Here is a 15,248-nt window from a genome sequence, read left to right as displayed (position 1 = left end):
TTGTGTAATGTTTGTTAACGATTCTTATGATTTAAACGTGCCTGTTGCAAGAACAGTGTCTTGTTAGGGCTACCGACACAGTGAAGCCAATTTAATTGCAGTTTAATTGGTCGTTAGCGATGACAGTGAGCTTCAGTCGTAGTTGGCAGAGCTGGACTAATGTAGGGAGTATTTGTTACCATCTTTTGTGTGCTACATGATTGGGACAAGAATGTGATTCTTAGCTGATGGAAATATTTCTGAAGGAATTAAGGAATTATGTAAACTTCTGATGATTCACAAACTTTTCTTCAAGAATGATCTTATTATCAATATTGGTCCTCAAGATAGAGGAATGTTTAAAGGTCTTTGTATCACAAAAATTCACTGTACAATTCACATATTGTAATCAAAATCTCTGAATATTTTGTAGTTCAGTTAATTAATTTTCATTGTTATAAAATTTTTCAATTCCACTGCTGAATTGGTCTTCTGTAATTTTATTTGCTTAAAGTGCAAACAAATCAACGTTTGACATGCGAGTTAGAAAACCATTTCCATTGACGCCATACTCTCCAGCATTACATATTCATCAACACATTTACCTCCAATCCTATTTCAGCTGACATACCACTTCCGGAAATTGGATTCTATATTAAAACGTACAAGGTACACAGTCGAATTTAGATCATCGAACTGCACAAAATGCATTTTCTATTATTGCGAAGCACCATTTGCGACCCATAATCTTGCACATGTAAGTAATTACATATTGTACAATCCCAATACATTCTATATCTCAAATATCTCAAAACAGTTCACCCTCCATTTAACAAAATTGACTTTAGGTAACATGGTATTTGGTCCTTTGCTACACTTCAGAAGGAGCAGCCTCGATTCTAATACTTTCTTCAATGAAAACCACCCTAATAAAGCTTGCACAATAGAAGCACTCTTCAGACCCAAACCAGGTGTTGATCTTCAGCAAGAAGCACGAAGGGAACCCAGGACACAGGTATAACAACCCATGTCATCGAGTTGCCCAAACAGAATGCTTATAAAAAATGTCTTGGACATGTCGAAGGGTCCTCCACCTCTTCTGGGTCAATTTCATCGTCTTCGTCGATATCATCCTCGTGGTCGCGTGTGAGAGTACGCACTCCTGACGCTCTCGTTCTATTTTTACTGCTCGTCCCCTCGCGATGTGAATGACCTGCGACTAGATATCCCGCTGCTCCCTGCCGCGATCTCTAACTCGCCCGTGGAAATGTTCACCAGCTTTCCCGCGAAAATTAACCTCCCTAAGTTTCATTTTCGTTTTTGAACCGCCATTGAACGGAAGCATTGGAAATTTCATTCGAAATCGACTGTGGATGGCTATCTGAGCAGTCTATGATGAGATCAAGTGGTGTGAGGACTATAGAAGTGGAGGTTGAAGGAGATCAAAGCTTCGTTTTCCTCGACTCTTGAGCAGAGAGTTATTAGACACGGTGGTTTGTTAGGTAGGTGGTTGTGGGGTTTGTTATGGGTTCGTTCGCAACGAGGAACTTAGCAGAGGAACTGGACTGATGGACCCAGTATGGTCGAAGCGAATCTTCGATGGATGCTGGTTTAATGGAGCCTTTGGGGGCTTCTGAGTGAAAGTCTGCTGGGAAAAGGCGTTCTTGTGGGTTCGTTGTGGTAGGATGTGGTCGTGGGCGAAGATGATCAGTTCTGGACACGATTGATTTAGCATGCCGTTGGGTTGTTGGCAAATTAGATTCGTTCATCTTGTCCGTGGGTTCTGTGGCATCAAAAAAAATTGCACAAGGTGGAATTAGACTGTGAAGATCATCTGGGTGGTCTTCAATCGCTTTCACAAGATCTTCCGAACACAAAAAACGTACTGTATAATGCAGAACGTTCTGTGAGAATAAATTCATTTGTTTTGCATAACACATGACTGTTCGTAATTAATTATCGTCGATTAATTACCCGTAGCAGGAACAAATAACAAAGTCATTAGCCTCTAACGAAATCGCTTGAACTACTATCAGATTCAAACGTTAAAGCATACAGACTGAGAGTCATAGATTTCGATATCGCTTGAAATACGACAGAGCGATCGAATCAATTTCGACAACATTTTCCACCGATCCAGATAACTATCGCCACGTAATTCAGACCGATTCCGCAATTCTAGCGATTTAATGAGACTTCAGTAGAACGCACCAACTTTCGAATGAGTTTCAGTTCTCCCCAAATTCCTTTGTAAACAGATGGATATAAAGAGGAGCATTTAATTTTATTGCGCATAATTCATCAGGTTTTTGTTAAAACCTGGTATTATATGGATTCTTTGGTCCAAGTTTTCAGATGGAGAAATCATTTTATACAGATCTCAACAGTTTCTCAATGATCTTTCATATTTTTCCATTAGTGTCACAACACAGTGAAATGTAGGACATAATTATATACATCTACTTATTTTCATCACTCCAGGTATTATCTTGTACTCAATACTACATTCAAGTGTCTATATCTTACATATCCTAAATAAGTTTTGCACATTACAGATCACACTAGTTGTACCAAGACTACTAACCTAACCTGGTCAAAAGTAGATAGCAAAATATACCTAGCCAGAGACACTCACGCCACTGTACGAACAATGGTGTACATCTTGCTAAGGATCTCTAGACATACGAATTAGTATCTCTGTCGAGGCCCACCCGTGAAAAGGAGAAACGAATCTGCAAGGAAACTCGCCAAGTGTTATTTACGTAATGCAGAAGTTGCAAAGATCGAATCCTGAAGAAAGATCGCGATCTTCCTGCTCTTCTACTTGCTAAGGGGAGAGGTTGGGCATCTTTGGTGAAACTCCAGTATTCGAAGGAGTAACTCTCGGTTTTCAGGGAGCACGCGGGGGCCCCTTGCCACCGAATCGAAAGTCGATTCGTGCTCCAGTTAACTTTCGTAATGCACGCGCCGATTTCGCCTCGTCAGCGAGCGGAGCCTGGTGCAGCAATCGCGCGAGCTCCGAGCGCGCGCGCTGAATCTGTCGTAACAGGCCGATCGATGGGCTCGATAAAAGCGTAGAAAGCGTTGCGGCACCGTTTCCAATTGGTCCCTTAGTCCGGCTACTCAGGGTCTTCCCTTAAGAGCCGAGGCTGGATGGTAAACCGATCATGAGGTATTCGAGGATCGTGGAAGATTGATGAGAAACTATTTTCCTGGCATCGATCGGAATCTTCTCGTTTGACAATTTGGTATGGTGATTTATCTGTCTCACGATTGGCTGTTTAACCTGGTGACACGGAATTTTTCCTTAAAAGCTGAGTTTGTATTGCGGATTGGAGAAACGAGATATCTGGACGTGGAGGAAGATTGATGGAAAACTATCGGCATCCTTTCGTTTAGGTATTTGATCAGTACAGTGATTTATACTTTTCTATTGGTCCCTTGGTCTAACGATATAGGATTTTTCTTTGAGAGTCGAGTTTGGAGTACAGTGATCTGATAGTTTTGATTATCCTATTTTACCACGAGTCTTAAGAGTGTTGGTTTCTAGATCTGATATGTTCTTCAATTGATTCTCTGATGGGGTCATTCACGATTTTATCTTAAAGGTTAGATTTGGATGGTTAATTGATTATGAAGTGTTTGTAGAACGAGGAAGATTGATGAGGAACAGTTACTCTCTTGTCAGTCAGGAAGTCCTATTTTAGAATTAAATATGTACATTAATTTGGCTAGTTGTTCGCTCGAATTTAATTGTTTTTTTATTTTGTGTCTTTATCCTTAAGCTTTAATCCTTTTTAAAAAGGATCTATGATCGTAATACGTTTCTTCGATGGCAAACATGGTCATTGAAATAGTCACAGATATTCTTTTTATCCGTCGTAACCCTACCATCTTCATAATCTTAGGTTTCTTCGACACCGCAGTTTCTATCCGACACGTACCATTTCCCATCTTTTTACTCGAGTCAAACTTAGCTTCGCCGTTTCTTTGATCCACAGACTGTAGTAATTTTCCACGTTATTATTCCAAGCCTATCAAGATCCCTCAACTATAACTGTTTATATTCTTGTTCTTTTCTACGCAGACCAGACTCGTCCTCATCATCAACCTGATCCACAAACCGTGATGATACTCAGTGATTACAGTTGATCCCAGTTCATCAAATCACCTAGTTGCAATTACACCTGATTCCTTCGCGGTTCTTTTAGAGTGCCAATCCTACTTTCATCATTCGACATGGATTATTTCTTTTTCAGAAGAATCGACTACTATTCAGTTTGGTAATCAAATATCGTATGAAGAAACTCACCAAACTTCGCCGTGTTCCTAATCTACAAATTCCAACAATCTTGATCGACCCAAGCTCATCAACTTTCCTCATTAGAGAAGCCTAAATCACTCACGCATCCAGCTTTCCACCTATTCAATTCCTTAATCAAATCTCTCCCCACTTGACATCCATTCATCTACCCAACAAACTTCTCCACTTCCCAAAAACCTCGCAGTCCCTAACAACCTCCTTCATCCCCTAGATTCATCCATCTCGCAGTTCCACGAATCATCCACACAGTCCCCTCACGCACTTTTCCAGCGACCCGTCACCTAGTCGAGAACCCCATATACCAGACCCATTATCACTCGTTGCCTTTCATTTCCACATCGTTATCTCGAGGCACGTGTTCCATTACACCGGCTGCCAGCCAGCTAGCCAGCCAAGCTGCCTCGTCTCGCGATGAAAATAAGATCGCGAGAAGGGCTAACCTCCTCTTCTCATCCTCCTCTTCTTCCTCTTCTTCTTCCTCTTCTTCGTCTTAGGTAAACAACCTTCGCATCGATTCTTTGAGATTTCGATTTTCTCGCGGGTAGACCCGCGATCGTTTACCTCGTGCATGCTCGAGCACCGTGTCCAGGACTCTACCGGAAGCCTCGACTTGGTCTGCTTGCTGCTCGAAGCCGCGCACGCCGCTCCCGTAAACGGGCACGGGTGATTCAAGGCCGATCGTCGACGACCGCCGGGTTGAACGACTCCTGGGGGCGTCGACCGGGCCTCCTCTCTTCGTCTTCCTTCCACTTGGCGCTTCACCGTGCTGTTTTCTTCTATACGGAAACGGCCAAGACGATGAACTTTGTGCCTCGGTTCCCTACGCCCCCTCCTGGATCCTCTTCAACGATCAGACCTTTGCTTTCGACGTTTTCTTGGATGCAGGGATCGCTATGTGGATTGTTTGGTAGGTTGGCTGTCGGTCTGCGGTCTTCTCTTGGTTCAAGAGGGCGGCGAAGTTTGGTTTTGTTGAAAGTGGATGAAGGTTTGAAGTTCTGGTTAGTTTTGAGAGGCGAAGTTCGGCTTGACTCAGACAATTACGGAGATCCTGGTATAGAGCAAGGTGGTCTTGAATGTTTCTGGAATTGGAGAGTAGAGTTTGGTAAAGAGGCGAAAAGTGGTACCTATTATGAAGGTGAGGAAATGAAAAGTTTACGGTTCAAAGATGGAATTAGCTCTAGGCATGAGCGAAGATTAGAAGTTTAGAGTTTGAGTAGTTTGGAATGAAGGAAATGGTGATAGAAGTCTCAGATGTTTCGAATACTTAGGAACTGATACAGTCAAAGTATAGAATCTACTATGAATTTATGAAGAAATACAGAATGATAATAGAATGTTTTCTCCTTAACATCTTACAGATGATACCCCACTTAGAGATCTTTGATTTAAAATCCACGGGATCGAGCTCATTTACAAGCTCCAGTCTCTGTACCTTCTACTCGAAGAAAGTCGGGTAAAATGTTAGTCCTCGAGGATGAAAGAACGGTGCATCTGCTTCCGCAATCAGGCGTGGATTCTTAAAAAATAAGGGACGTCGAATCCACCGCGTCGATGATGAATGTTGCAGGTCTTCCGTTTCCGTTTGAGAGGCATCCGGGCGTTTTAACGAATTTACGAGCACCGATATAGCCGATGGCTGGTGAATCCTGCCGGTGTGCTCCACCTAAAGAGCCTCTGCAGAATGTTATTTCATCTCGAAATAGACTGGAAGTCTCTCTACCGTTGATGAATTATTTCGACGCCGTAGAACGAACTCGATTTACCGTCTTTGCTCGAGTCTCGAGATTCCATCTCGCAGTCGCATTCGTGTCCCCTTAAGTTTGATGAAAAATCGAATTTGGCCTCGACGGACGTCATCTAATTGCTGAGGGAGGAGACGGCTTCAATTGGATTGTGTAAGAGGGATATAAACGATGTATTGGATTCTGTACCTGGAATAACGGGGGTAGAGGATGTTTCTGCATCAACCAGCCACCGATCTTTGACCTATCTCGTTCATGAAACGCATGATTCAAGGACGATTATGGACGATCATGGTGGGTTGAACGACTCGCAGGGGCCATCGACCGGTACACCTTTTCTGGTTCCTCGTTGTCCCGTTCTGGGGAAACGAACGAATCATATCGATATTCTTCTCCCACCTACCTAGCTTAACAGTACCCGGGCCCGATTAACAGTATTCTAGAGGTCGGTGGGTGGTAACATCCACTCTTGTTTTTTCTTCCTTTTTTCTGTTTCTCCGTTGTCTTTTGATTAGTACTCCATGTTACATCGGTTCCCTGATAAGATCCCTGAAACAAGATTCTCTATTAAAATTTGATTATTCAGTGAAATTCGATTTACCGATATTTTGATAATATTACCGATATATCGAAGATACAAATATATTAAACTACGGAGACCTAAGCGGTATTATAAGTATATCGAACTGTCGATATCTCGATGATACGAGCTATCGATTTCTTAACGTTATTATTGATGTTTAAATGATATTGAAGATATATCGAATTATCGATGGTATAAAGATACCTTGGATGTATCGAATTAGATATCTTAACTGTATTATCGATATATCGAACAGTCGATAACATTTCAATGTTATCGATATCTGTCGATAATGTTATCGTCAGCAGCGCCTCCACTTTGTCGTTGGCGCAAACCTGACGTAACGCATAGAGGGTCACTGTGCGGATCACGTGATCCCAGTTAACGAAAGGAATACACATGAACTCGCATTCGAGGGGATCAATCAAACGTGTAGGCAGGCTTGGATCACGGCCAACACGTACTATTACGTGGACGATACGGAATTAGATTCGGAAAATAATGCTGCCCGATGCGAGCGGTCGCCTCGAGATACGCGAATACCCTTGTTTCCCTATGTTGTTACCGTCGATTGAATTTCGCGCGTTGCTCTGTAAGTTTCTAACCTATAAAAAGCGTTCGAAAAATGTGTCATGGATTGTGTTAATGGTAAGATACATAATGTGAAAGATAAAATGAGGAATTTCAATGAGAACTTTTTCCGTGAGGTATGGTGTATCACTAGTGACCCACGTGACATGAAATACCTCTGATGCTAGTTAAAGCGTCCTTAATCCCCCTACGTTATCGATCTACCACCTTCGAGTATCGTAGCATGACTTCACGATGTAAACCGTCGTTTCTTCTTTAAAACATCGACTTCCTATATAATTGCACTTTGACTGATCATAATCGGAAGCGGAAGATCGAAGTACTAATAGCTCTTTTGTAAAACAAAGTTTATTGAAAATAGTACTTTGATAGTTATTCTTGGATTGATTTTTTTACAGAATTTTTTATTACACTCTTTTCCACAACCGCACCGTGAAGAGGTTAGTAATTGGTTTCCAAGACATATCACGTGTATTTGTTTCTAATAAAAATTGTATTTATTTTCAGTTGGAAATCAACAGAAATAAACATTCTTTTACAAAATGATATAACAGTTCTGAAAAAAAAAGAACACACAGATAAGTATGTACAATGATTAAAGTGTTGATTAAATCTTGAAATAGAAGGCTGAAATATGACTGGAAGACGATGGCAGATAATCTGTTCACCGTTGCAAGAGATTATCAATGATCCTTTGAAGATGTGTCTTCGATACTCGAAGGTTGCATCGATTATCAGGTTCAAGTACGACTTCACACAAAGTGTTTTCTTTGAACTACTAACGTATCATAAATTGAAGGCGAACGCATTGATTATTTAAAGATTCGTTCCATTGATTTTATTTTCTAAAGAGAAGTACCTGTTTCTTGTTAAACTAATTTAATTCCTGCTCATTTATGTTGAGATACTTTCGTTATTTAATTAAAATAAATTTTTCAGCTCCCATCATTGAACGTGAAGTTGGTGTTGATGTCTGTCGTTCCTTTTTAAACCGTTATCGATGACTGCTAGTAGGAATCACTTTTTGTTAATAGAAGAGAAGTAAGAAAGTAATTAACATGTTCTTCTTGATAAACGACATATCAGAAACCAACCCCGGAAGTGCCTTGTTCGCTTCGACACTTCAACGTCTATCATGATTAAATTCCTTCCTCCATTCGGAGATAAATATTTGAGATGATCTACTTTGGATATATCTATGGATACACCAACGATCGATCAAAATCCAAAGCTGTCCTGCTCGACGAATTCCTTCACTCGTCTAGACGAGCGAACAGCTGAAAACAGCTCACGTGGTGCGCGCTGGGTTCGATGATCCTCACTTCGGCGTGACCTTCGCTGGCTATCCCACAGGTTCAATGCACGCTTGTTGTACGTGTAATCTCGTAACCAGTTACGTCTTACTCCGGCTCGGAAAATGCCTCTTCCTTCTGCACTGCTCGTGAAACTCGACCTTTTACGACTCTCGTGGCTGACCATTCGAGTTCCCTTCTCTATCTACGATGGAAACTCTGAAAGTAAATTGTTTTTTTGTTTTTAGTGTTATACGATGTATCGAGTATTCTTTGTTAACATACTCATCGCCATGACAACGGTGACCGACATAGAATTTTGCAATCTCGATTTACACCTCATCGATCGCTGATGACCCTCATACAATGGATGCGTTTTAAGACTATACTGTAAGCAATTATTTTTTCAAGAATTACTATGTTCATGAAACCATGACTGTCTTCAATGTATTCTTCGACAGATTCTTGGTAGTAGATCAGGCAAACTGGCCGCATGGTCTACGTTAAAATAATATAGAATTCTATTTTTAAAAGTTACGTCACTGTTATGTGCAAAAGTGCGTGGATCATCCTGTACAACAATTATTTGACTACCACTGTATGTGTATACATAGATATGGTTAAATTCAGGTTGATTTATACCAAATAGATGCGATGGATCTTTTATGATCTAATTACGGTATTTCTCTACGATATAATAGAACATTTAAATATCCATTTTCTGGCTTAAAGTTAATAATTTCTATCGAAAGTCTTAACGCTTTCGGTCACAGTAAAGACGCTAATTTCCATATTCCGCAGAAATTGCACATTGTTTGAAGTGAAAAAAAAAGCGATCGAAGAAAGATGAAGGAGAGAAAAGAGACTTTCACTTCGTCCAGGGTCGTTGCGCTGTCGTTTCTCACGCTTCCCTTTGTGCATCGATTCCTCGAGTCTTCGAAAGATGGTTTTCTCTTTCACGAGTCCGTCGTTTCGCGTTTTCCTCGCGGAAAGGAGATGTTTAACGAAACCCCGAGTTTTCGAAACGAGTCGATGTTTCACGCCACATTAACTCCGCGATGGAGACTGATAATCGCCCGTTCAAATTGATTACACGTTCTCTGAACGCTCGTTAGCTCCTTTACGTTTCTGTCCGAATAATAGCCAAGTACTACTATTATTATTATTACTATTAATTAACTCGATCGACGCGACATTTGCCGAATTAAGGAAAAATCGAACGGTGGCCCCGTGACATGCCGTACCGCACAGTTTCAGTTGGATCTGAGAGAGATCTCGAAGGTGTTCCAGAGAGAGTAGTTTTAGTGTAGACATCGCCTTCGGACATTAAGCTGCAAGCGATGAAGAAAAATTGTAGTGTACGTAATTGCGTGTTTAACCGCTTAATTTATTTAATCGATAGAAATAAATTCATCGTTATCGATGTTATATCATAACTATCGATTCCATCACGTGTCACGCAAATTTTCTTTGTCGTTAACTTGAATGAAGATCATAATTCATTCATAATTCTTGAACAGAATAGAGTTTCATATAATCGCGTAAAATACAGAATGGAAAATTAAATTGAAATTGAAAAAGTATTTTCAAAAATACGTAGATCTCGAGGCTGGGATGTACTGCTGCACACTGCTGTCCCATTGATATTTCGCAAGTTAATTACGTTACAGAAACAAGACCGTGCAATCGTTTCAGAAAACCATCAATCTCCATCGCTGCGATAAAAAAGCATCTTAAGTGTCCAAACGAATAGCAATTACTTCGCTCGAGAAAACCAACAGCGCCCTCTGAGGCCGCCAATTGAGTGTACTCGTCGTCAATGACCTATGGATCGGTTGATGAATGACGCGTGGATAGGTTTACGTAATGCCGTTTTCGTAACAAAAATTTCACGGGACTCCGACTACAGCCGGCTTTCAAGGGCCCGTAACGGGCGTGCCTTGACGACCATAACGCGGATCGAGATAAGGGCCACGCCGAGCAGGAGACGAACTAGAGAAATAGATTTGGCTCCGGGCTCGGCTTCGTTCGCCAAGGTCGTGCACACGCGTGACGTCAGGGATCGTTGACTCGTGGGGGCTCGACCTCGGCATCTTCTTCCTCTTCCTCTTGCCTTCTTCGCCTATCTCTGTCTCGTCCACGCCTTGCCCCGTGGTTCCGTCGAGTTTCGAGGTAGATTAAGATCATAGGTTATGAATTTTGAGATCCCTTTTCTACTTTTCAGGAATGTTTGACAAACTCGAGATTCTTGAAGGAAATAGTTGTTCAGTGAAACTGTCTGTTATAGATCTTCGATCATTACCTTTGATAAGTTTTAGTTCTTAGGAAATCCAGTACAATGGTGTCTGCAAATCGTTGCTAATTCGAACAAGGATCGATATCGAACGGAAGTGGATGCACACCTCGTCACGTTTCAGAGCGGAAAGAAGGTACCCGATCGATCGAGTGATCGTCGAGTATGTACTGCTCGCTACCTTTCTTCCGTTGTACGTGTTATGCAATTGATACCCGTCCACTTTGCCATTTGTGTCTTGTTTTCGTGGAAGGTTATGCAATCTGTAGGAAACGAAAATTTTGTTTAATGATGGTACAGTTATCAAGAACAATTAGCAATTCTCCATGAATCTATGAATGCTTTATGGTTGAATAATATTTTTGTATAGTAGAATCTTTCAAATAAGCATCAATAGATACCTTTACCAATTATTCTAGTATAATCTCGCAATTTAAGGAAATATCACCATTTAAATTACGATTGACGATTCACTGCATATTTTGAACTCTGTAAGCATTATGTTTCAAAGCAACTGCTCCTTGTTACACCACACCACGTTCCTTGCTCATCATAATCAACGCCTACCTGAATTCCTCAGAACGAATCGAAACATTTGACCCTCCTGGAATGCAATTTTCTATTAAGTAACTTATTTCATAACAGCAGAACGGGGTATTAAGCCTACCGTTTCATTTTAATCCTTCCAACATTGTTTCATAGGCGTCCAAAAGCATATTTGAAACCGAAATGATCCGTCTGAAAAATACCAACATCTAAATATTAACATTACCAACGAAAACTCGAAGGACATCGAGACAACTTTCGAGGTATCGATTTTTCTTTGGACACACACAGACAAACATACCTCTTTCTTTCTCTCCACGTTTACATTCTCTCGATATTTTCCTGAAATTGGCAATGGATGATTTAAAAAGTCGCATCAAGCACTAACGCGCACCGAAGCGAATGGCGGCAAAGGTTAAATCCTTTTTTCTGCACGTTTTTCAAGGTAATTACGTAAGAGTTCAATTCGACCCTGGCTCCCTCTCTTTCTCTCTCTAACACATGCTCCCGTACTTGTAGTACTTCTCGCGGTTCGTCTGCTCACTACTTCAAGGCCACGATCAATTTAGTCGTAGGAACCTTCGACGTTCCTCTCAAAAAGAACCTCTGTTAGCTTTTTTTCCTTCTCGATCTCTCTTTCTCTCTTTCTTTCTGCTTGGGACCACGCGACGAAACTAGCGAACAAATATATCCGAGGACGAGGAAACCATTCGACACACACACTATACACACAGAGTTGCGCCTATAGAGAAACGGTATAGTGTGCGCAATCGGTGTGTTTCACGAGTTTTGTCATAGCCTGAAAACGAGACGACGTAACGGAAGGCCTTCTCCAATCGCGAACGATAAGAGGAATACTCGTCACGCAGCTCGAAAAACAGTACTTGTATTTTTTGTTTCTTATTTTCGCATTTTTATAGCGTATTTGCGATGCAGCTGTTAAGTGGGATCGGTGTTGTGCTTGTAATTTCTGCGCGGAATAATCGTTTCATACTACTCGGCTGGTCAGAGGTCATTTTATACTTCGTGATATTTGAAAGATACTCATTGTTTTTATTTGAAAAATTTAAGAACTGACACGAGGGTGAAGTTTTTACTGAGATTTAAAAATTATCGTAACACATGCCCCTGGGTTCGATAAAAGATTAGAGGTATTTCTTTGATTCACTTTTTTAATCTATAGACACATCTGTGTGATTTATAGTTTATGGAATACATTTTTAAACATAATTTATACGAAAGTAGAAAATTGGAGAAAGGAGTTCTCATTACAAGGATTCTAAGGCACTGTATTATTAATTTCTGACAAACTATATTTATTTGAAACTTGAATACGGAATTCTCCCCAATAAACACAGATGGCAGCACTGTTATCGATATCTTCGTTTACACTTATATTTAATATACGATCAACAGTTTTATTCTATATTTAAACAGTTTTTAAATCATTATGATTTATTTTCTTGAAAAAGTAATAGTCATAGCTTAATTTATCAGTACCAAGAAGATTTATTACGTTAAAAAGCAACTCATATTCATGAGTTAAGATATTATTGAAATTCTTATTTTTAAAAAGACGTATTTTGCGTAACCCTTAGCATAGATAGATTAAGGTAGTTTCTACGGGACACATTCTGACGTGGTGTCGCATTTGAAGGTCTTATGTGCACAGGTGAAGGTGGTTAAGTTCAGCTACATGTGGACGATAAATAACTTCAGCTTTTGCCGGGAGGAAATGGGAGAAGTGCTAAAGTCGTCCACCTTCTCAGCAGGGGCCAACGATAAATTAAAATGGTAAGATCCGGAAGATTAAGCTCGTTTGTCAAGTGTACGACACCAGTCCAAAGAATTTCGCTTTTGAATTCCATCGTAGAAAATTATCCGAGCAAAATTGCTTAAGATTCTTTACATTGCATACTAACTTATTCTCCAGGTTTTGTTTCTTAATCCGTCTTTTTATAACCTTTCGCTGTTACGTTAATGCGCAGATATTCATTTAACATAAGATAATTACGTCTGAACGGTAATTCCAGTTACCGTTTAAATTCTTCTTTTTTTAAATAAACAATAGTTTTATACAATCATCTAATTTTTTCCCCCTTTTAAATGTTTATTTAGTTTTTTTACCTGTTCACTAAAAATATTCAAATACACAATTCATTTGTATAAAACTTTTGTTTCTTTTTCCGCCAAATTACTTTTTTTTTTTTATTAAGTCTTCTCCCAAAATCCTCGTTATTACTAATAAACAGAATGTATTTAATATCAATGTAGTGATAAGTCAAAATAAGTAAATAATGTTACATATAAAACATTGAGAAATGTATAAAGTGAATATACATAAATGATAATTGATTTTAGGTGCCTAAGAGTGAATCCTAAGGGTCTGGATGAGGAGAGTAAAGACTACCTGTCTCTATATCTCCTTCTCGTTTCGTGCAACAAATCCGAAGTCAGAGCAAAGTTCAAATTTTCTATTCTTAATGCCAAAAGAGAAGAAACCAAAGCAATGGGTAAGTGCTTAACATATGAAAGAGATGCAATGCAGTGTATTTTACAAATTTTTACTATTTTCATAACTATGGTCAATGTACAATTACATTAGAAAATTGTTTTTATCTACTATATTTATATATGTACAGATATACTATTTATATATTTGTACAATAAGTAAAAATTTCTCACCATTTACATAAAATTATGAATGTTTAAACATTAAAGCTCTTAATCATTGATCAAATTAACTTTTTACTGTGGAATTTTGTAAGAAATACAAAGGGCTTAGAAACAACATTAAGGATAGTCTTAAGTTGTTTATAAGTATTCATATTTACTGAGGAATAGTAAACAGCGGTAATTTTATGCTTTCAGAGAGCCAACGTGCTTACAGGTTCGTCCAAGGTAAAGATTGGGGTTTTAAGAAGTTTATTAGGAGAGATTTCTTATTGGATGAAGCTAATGGACTTTTACCCGATGATAAACTCACGATATTCTGTGAGGTATATACCTTTGTATGTTACATACTCAATATTTGTATGATTCTCTAATGTTTAGTGTGAACAAAACCTATAATTTAATCAAATATTACAGGTCAGCGTAGTGGCGGACAGCGTGAATATTTCCGGACAAAGTAATACTATACAATTCAAAGTTCCAGAATGTCGATTACCAGATGACCTTGGGCTTCTGTTTGAAAACCAAAAATTTAGCGACGTCACGCTGACAGTATGTGGGAGGGAATTTCAGGCGCACAAAGCCATTCTCGCAGGTAAATTAATTTTTAATCTCTTTAAACTTACATTCAAAAGATCCTAGTTTTCTACTAATAACATACGTATATTTTTACATTTATTCTCATTGTTAGTTCATATTAAAATGCCCATTAACCTTTTTACCTTCATTATTAAAAAATGCATAATTTTTTATTTCATAATTTCATGTTTTAGCGCGAAGTCCTGTTTTTTCGGCGATGTTTGAACACGAGATGGAAGAAAGGAAACAAAACCGTGTAGACATTACCGATGTGGACCATGAAGTGTTACGAGAAATGTTGCGATTTATATACACCGGGAAAGCGGCGAATTTAGAAAAGATGGCCGATGATCTGTTAGCCGCGGCGGATAAATATGCGTTAGAAAGGTTGAAGGTTATGTGCGAAGAAGCGTTATGCACGAGTTTAGCAATCGAGAACGCAGCTGACATTCTGATTCTCGCTGATCTTCATAGCGCTGATCAACTCAAGGCACAAGCCATAGATTTTATTAATACGTAAGTATATAATTAGACAAATAAGATGAAGAACAAGATAAAATATACAAATTTGAAAAGCAAAATCGAATAAATTATACGGTAAAATTTATTAGTAAAACAAATTCCACTTATAATCAGTCTGTACTCA

General features: G+C 39.4%; 1 protein-coding gene across 4 annotated transcripts in view; it reads left to right on the top strand.

Annotated features, from left to right (window-relative positions):
- The window catches only part of rdx (BTB/POZ and MATH domain-containing protein rdx), a 44,580-nt gene that overhangs the window by 28,520 nt on the left and 812 nt on the right, over positions 1-15,248 (top strand). For 3 of the 4 annotated variants that reach the window (XM_017898383.1, XM_017898385.1, XM_017898386.1), the window contains exons 3-7: positions 13,008-13,144; positions 13,712-13,863; positions 14,222-14,349; positions 14,441-14,618; positions 14,797-15,118. In XM_017898383.1, the coding sequence (XP_017753872.1) occupies positions 13,008-13,144; positions 13,712-13,863; positions 14,222-14,349; positions 14,441-14,618; positions 14,797-15,118 (917 nt within the window). The remainder of the gene's footprint in view (positions 1-13,007; positions 13,145-13,711; positions 13,864-14,221; positions 14,350-14,440; positions 14,619-14,796; positions 15,119-15,248) is intronic. The other variant, XM_017898384.1, reaches the window with a different exon arrangement.

The sequence above is a fragment of the Eufriesea mexicana genome, unplaced genomic scaffold (genome assembly GCF_001483705.2).
Source record: "Eufriesea mexicana isolate 0111107269 unplaced genomic scaffold, ASM148370v2 scaffold657, whole genome shotgun sequence".
Lineage (NCBI taxonomy): Eukaryota > Metazoa > Arthropoda > Insecta > Hymenoptera > Apidae > Eufriesea > Eufriesea mexicana.
The sequence above is the reverse complement of the archived record's forward strand: the minus strand, read 5'-3'. Positions and strand labels throughout refer to the sequence as shown.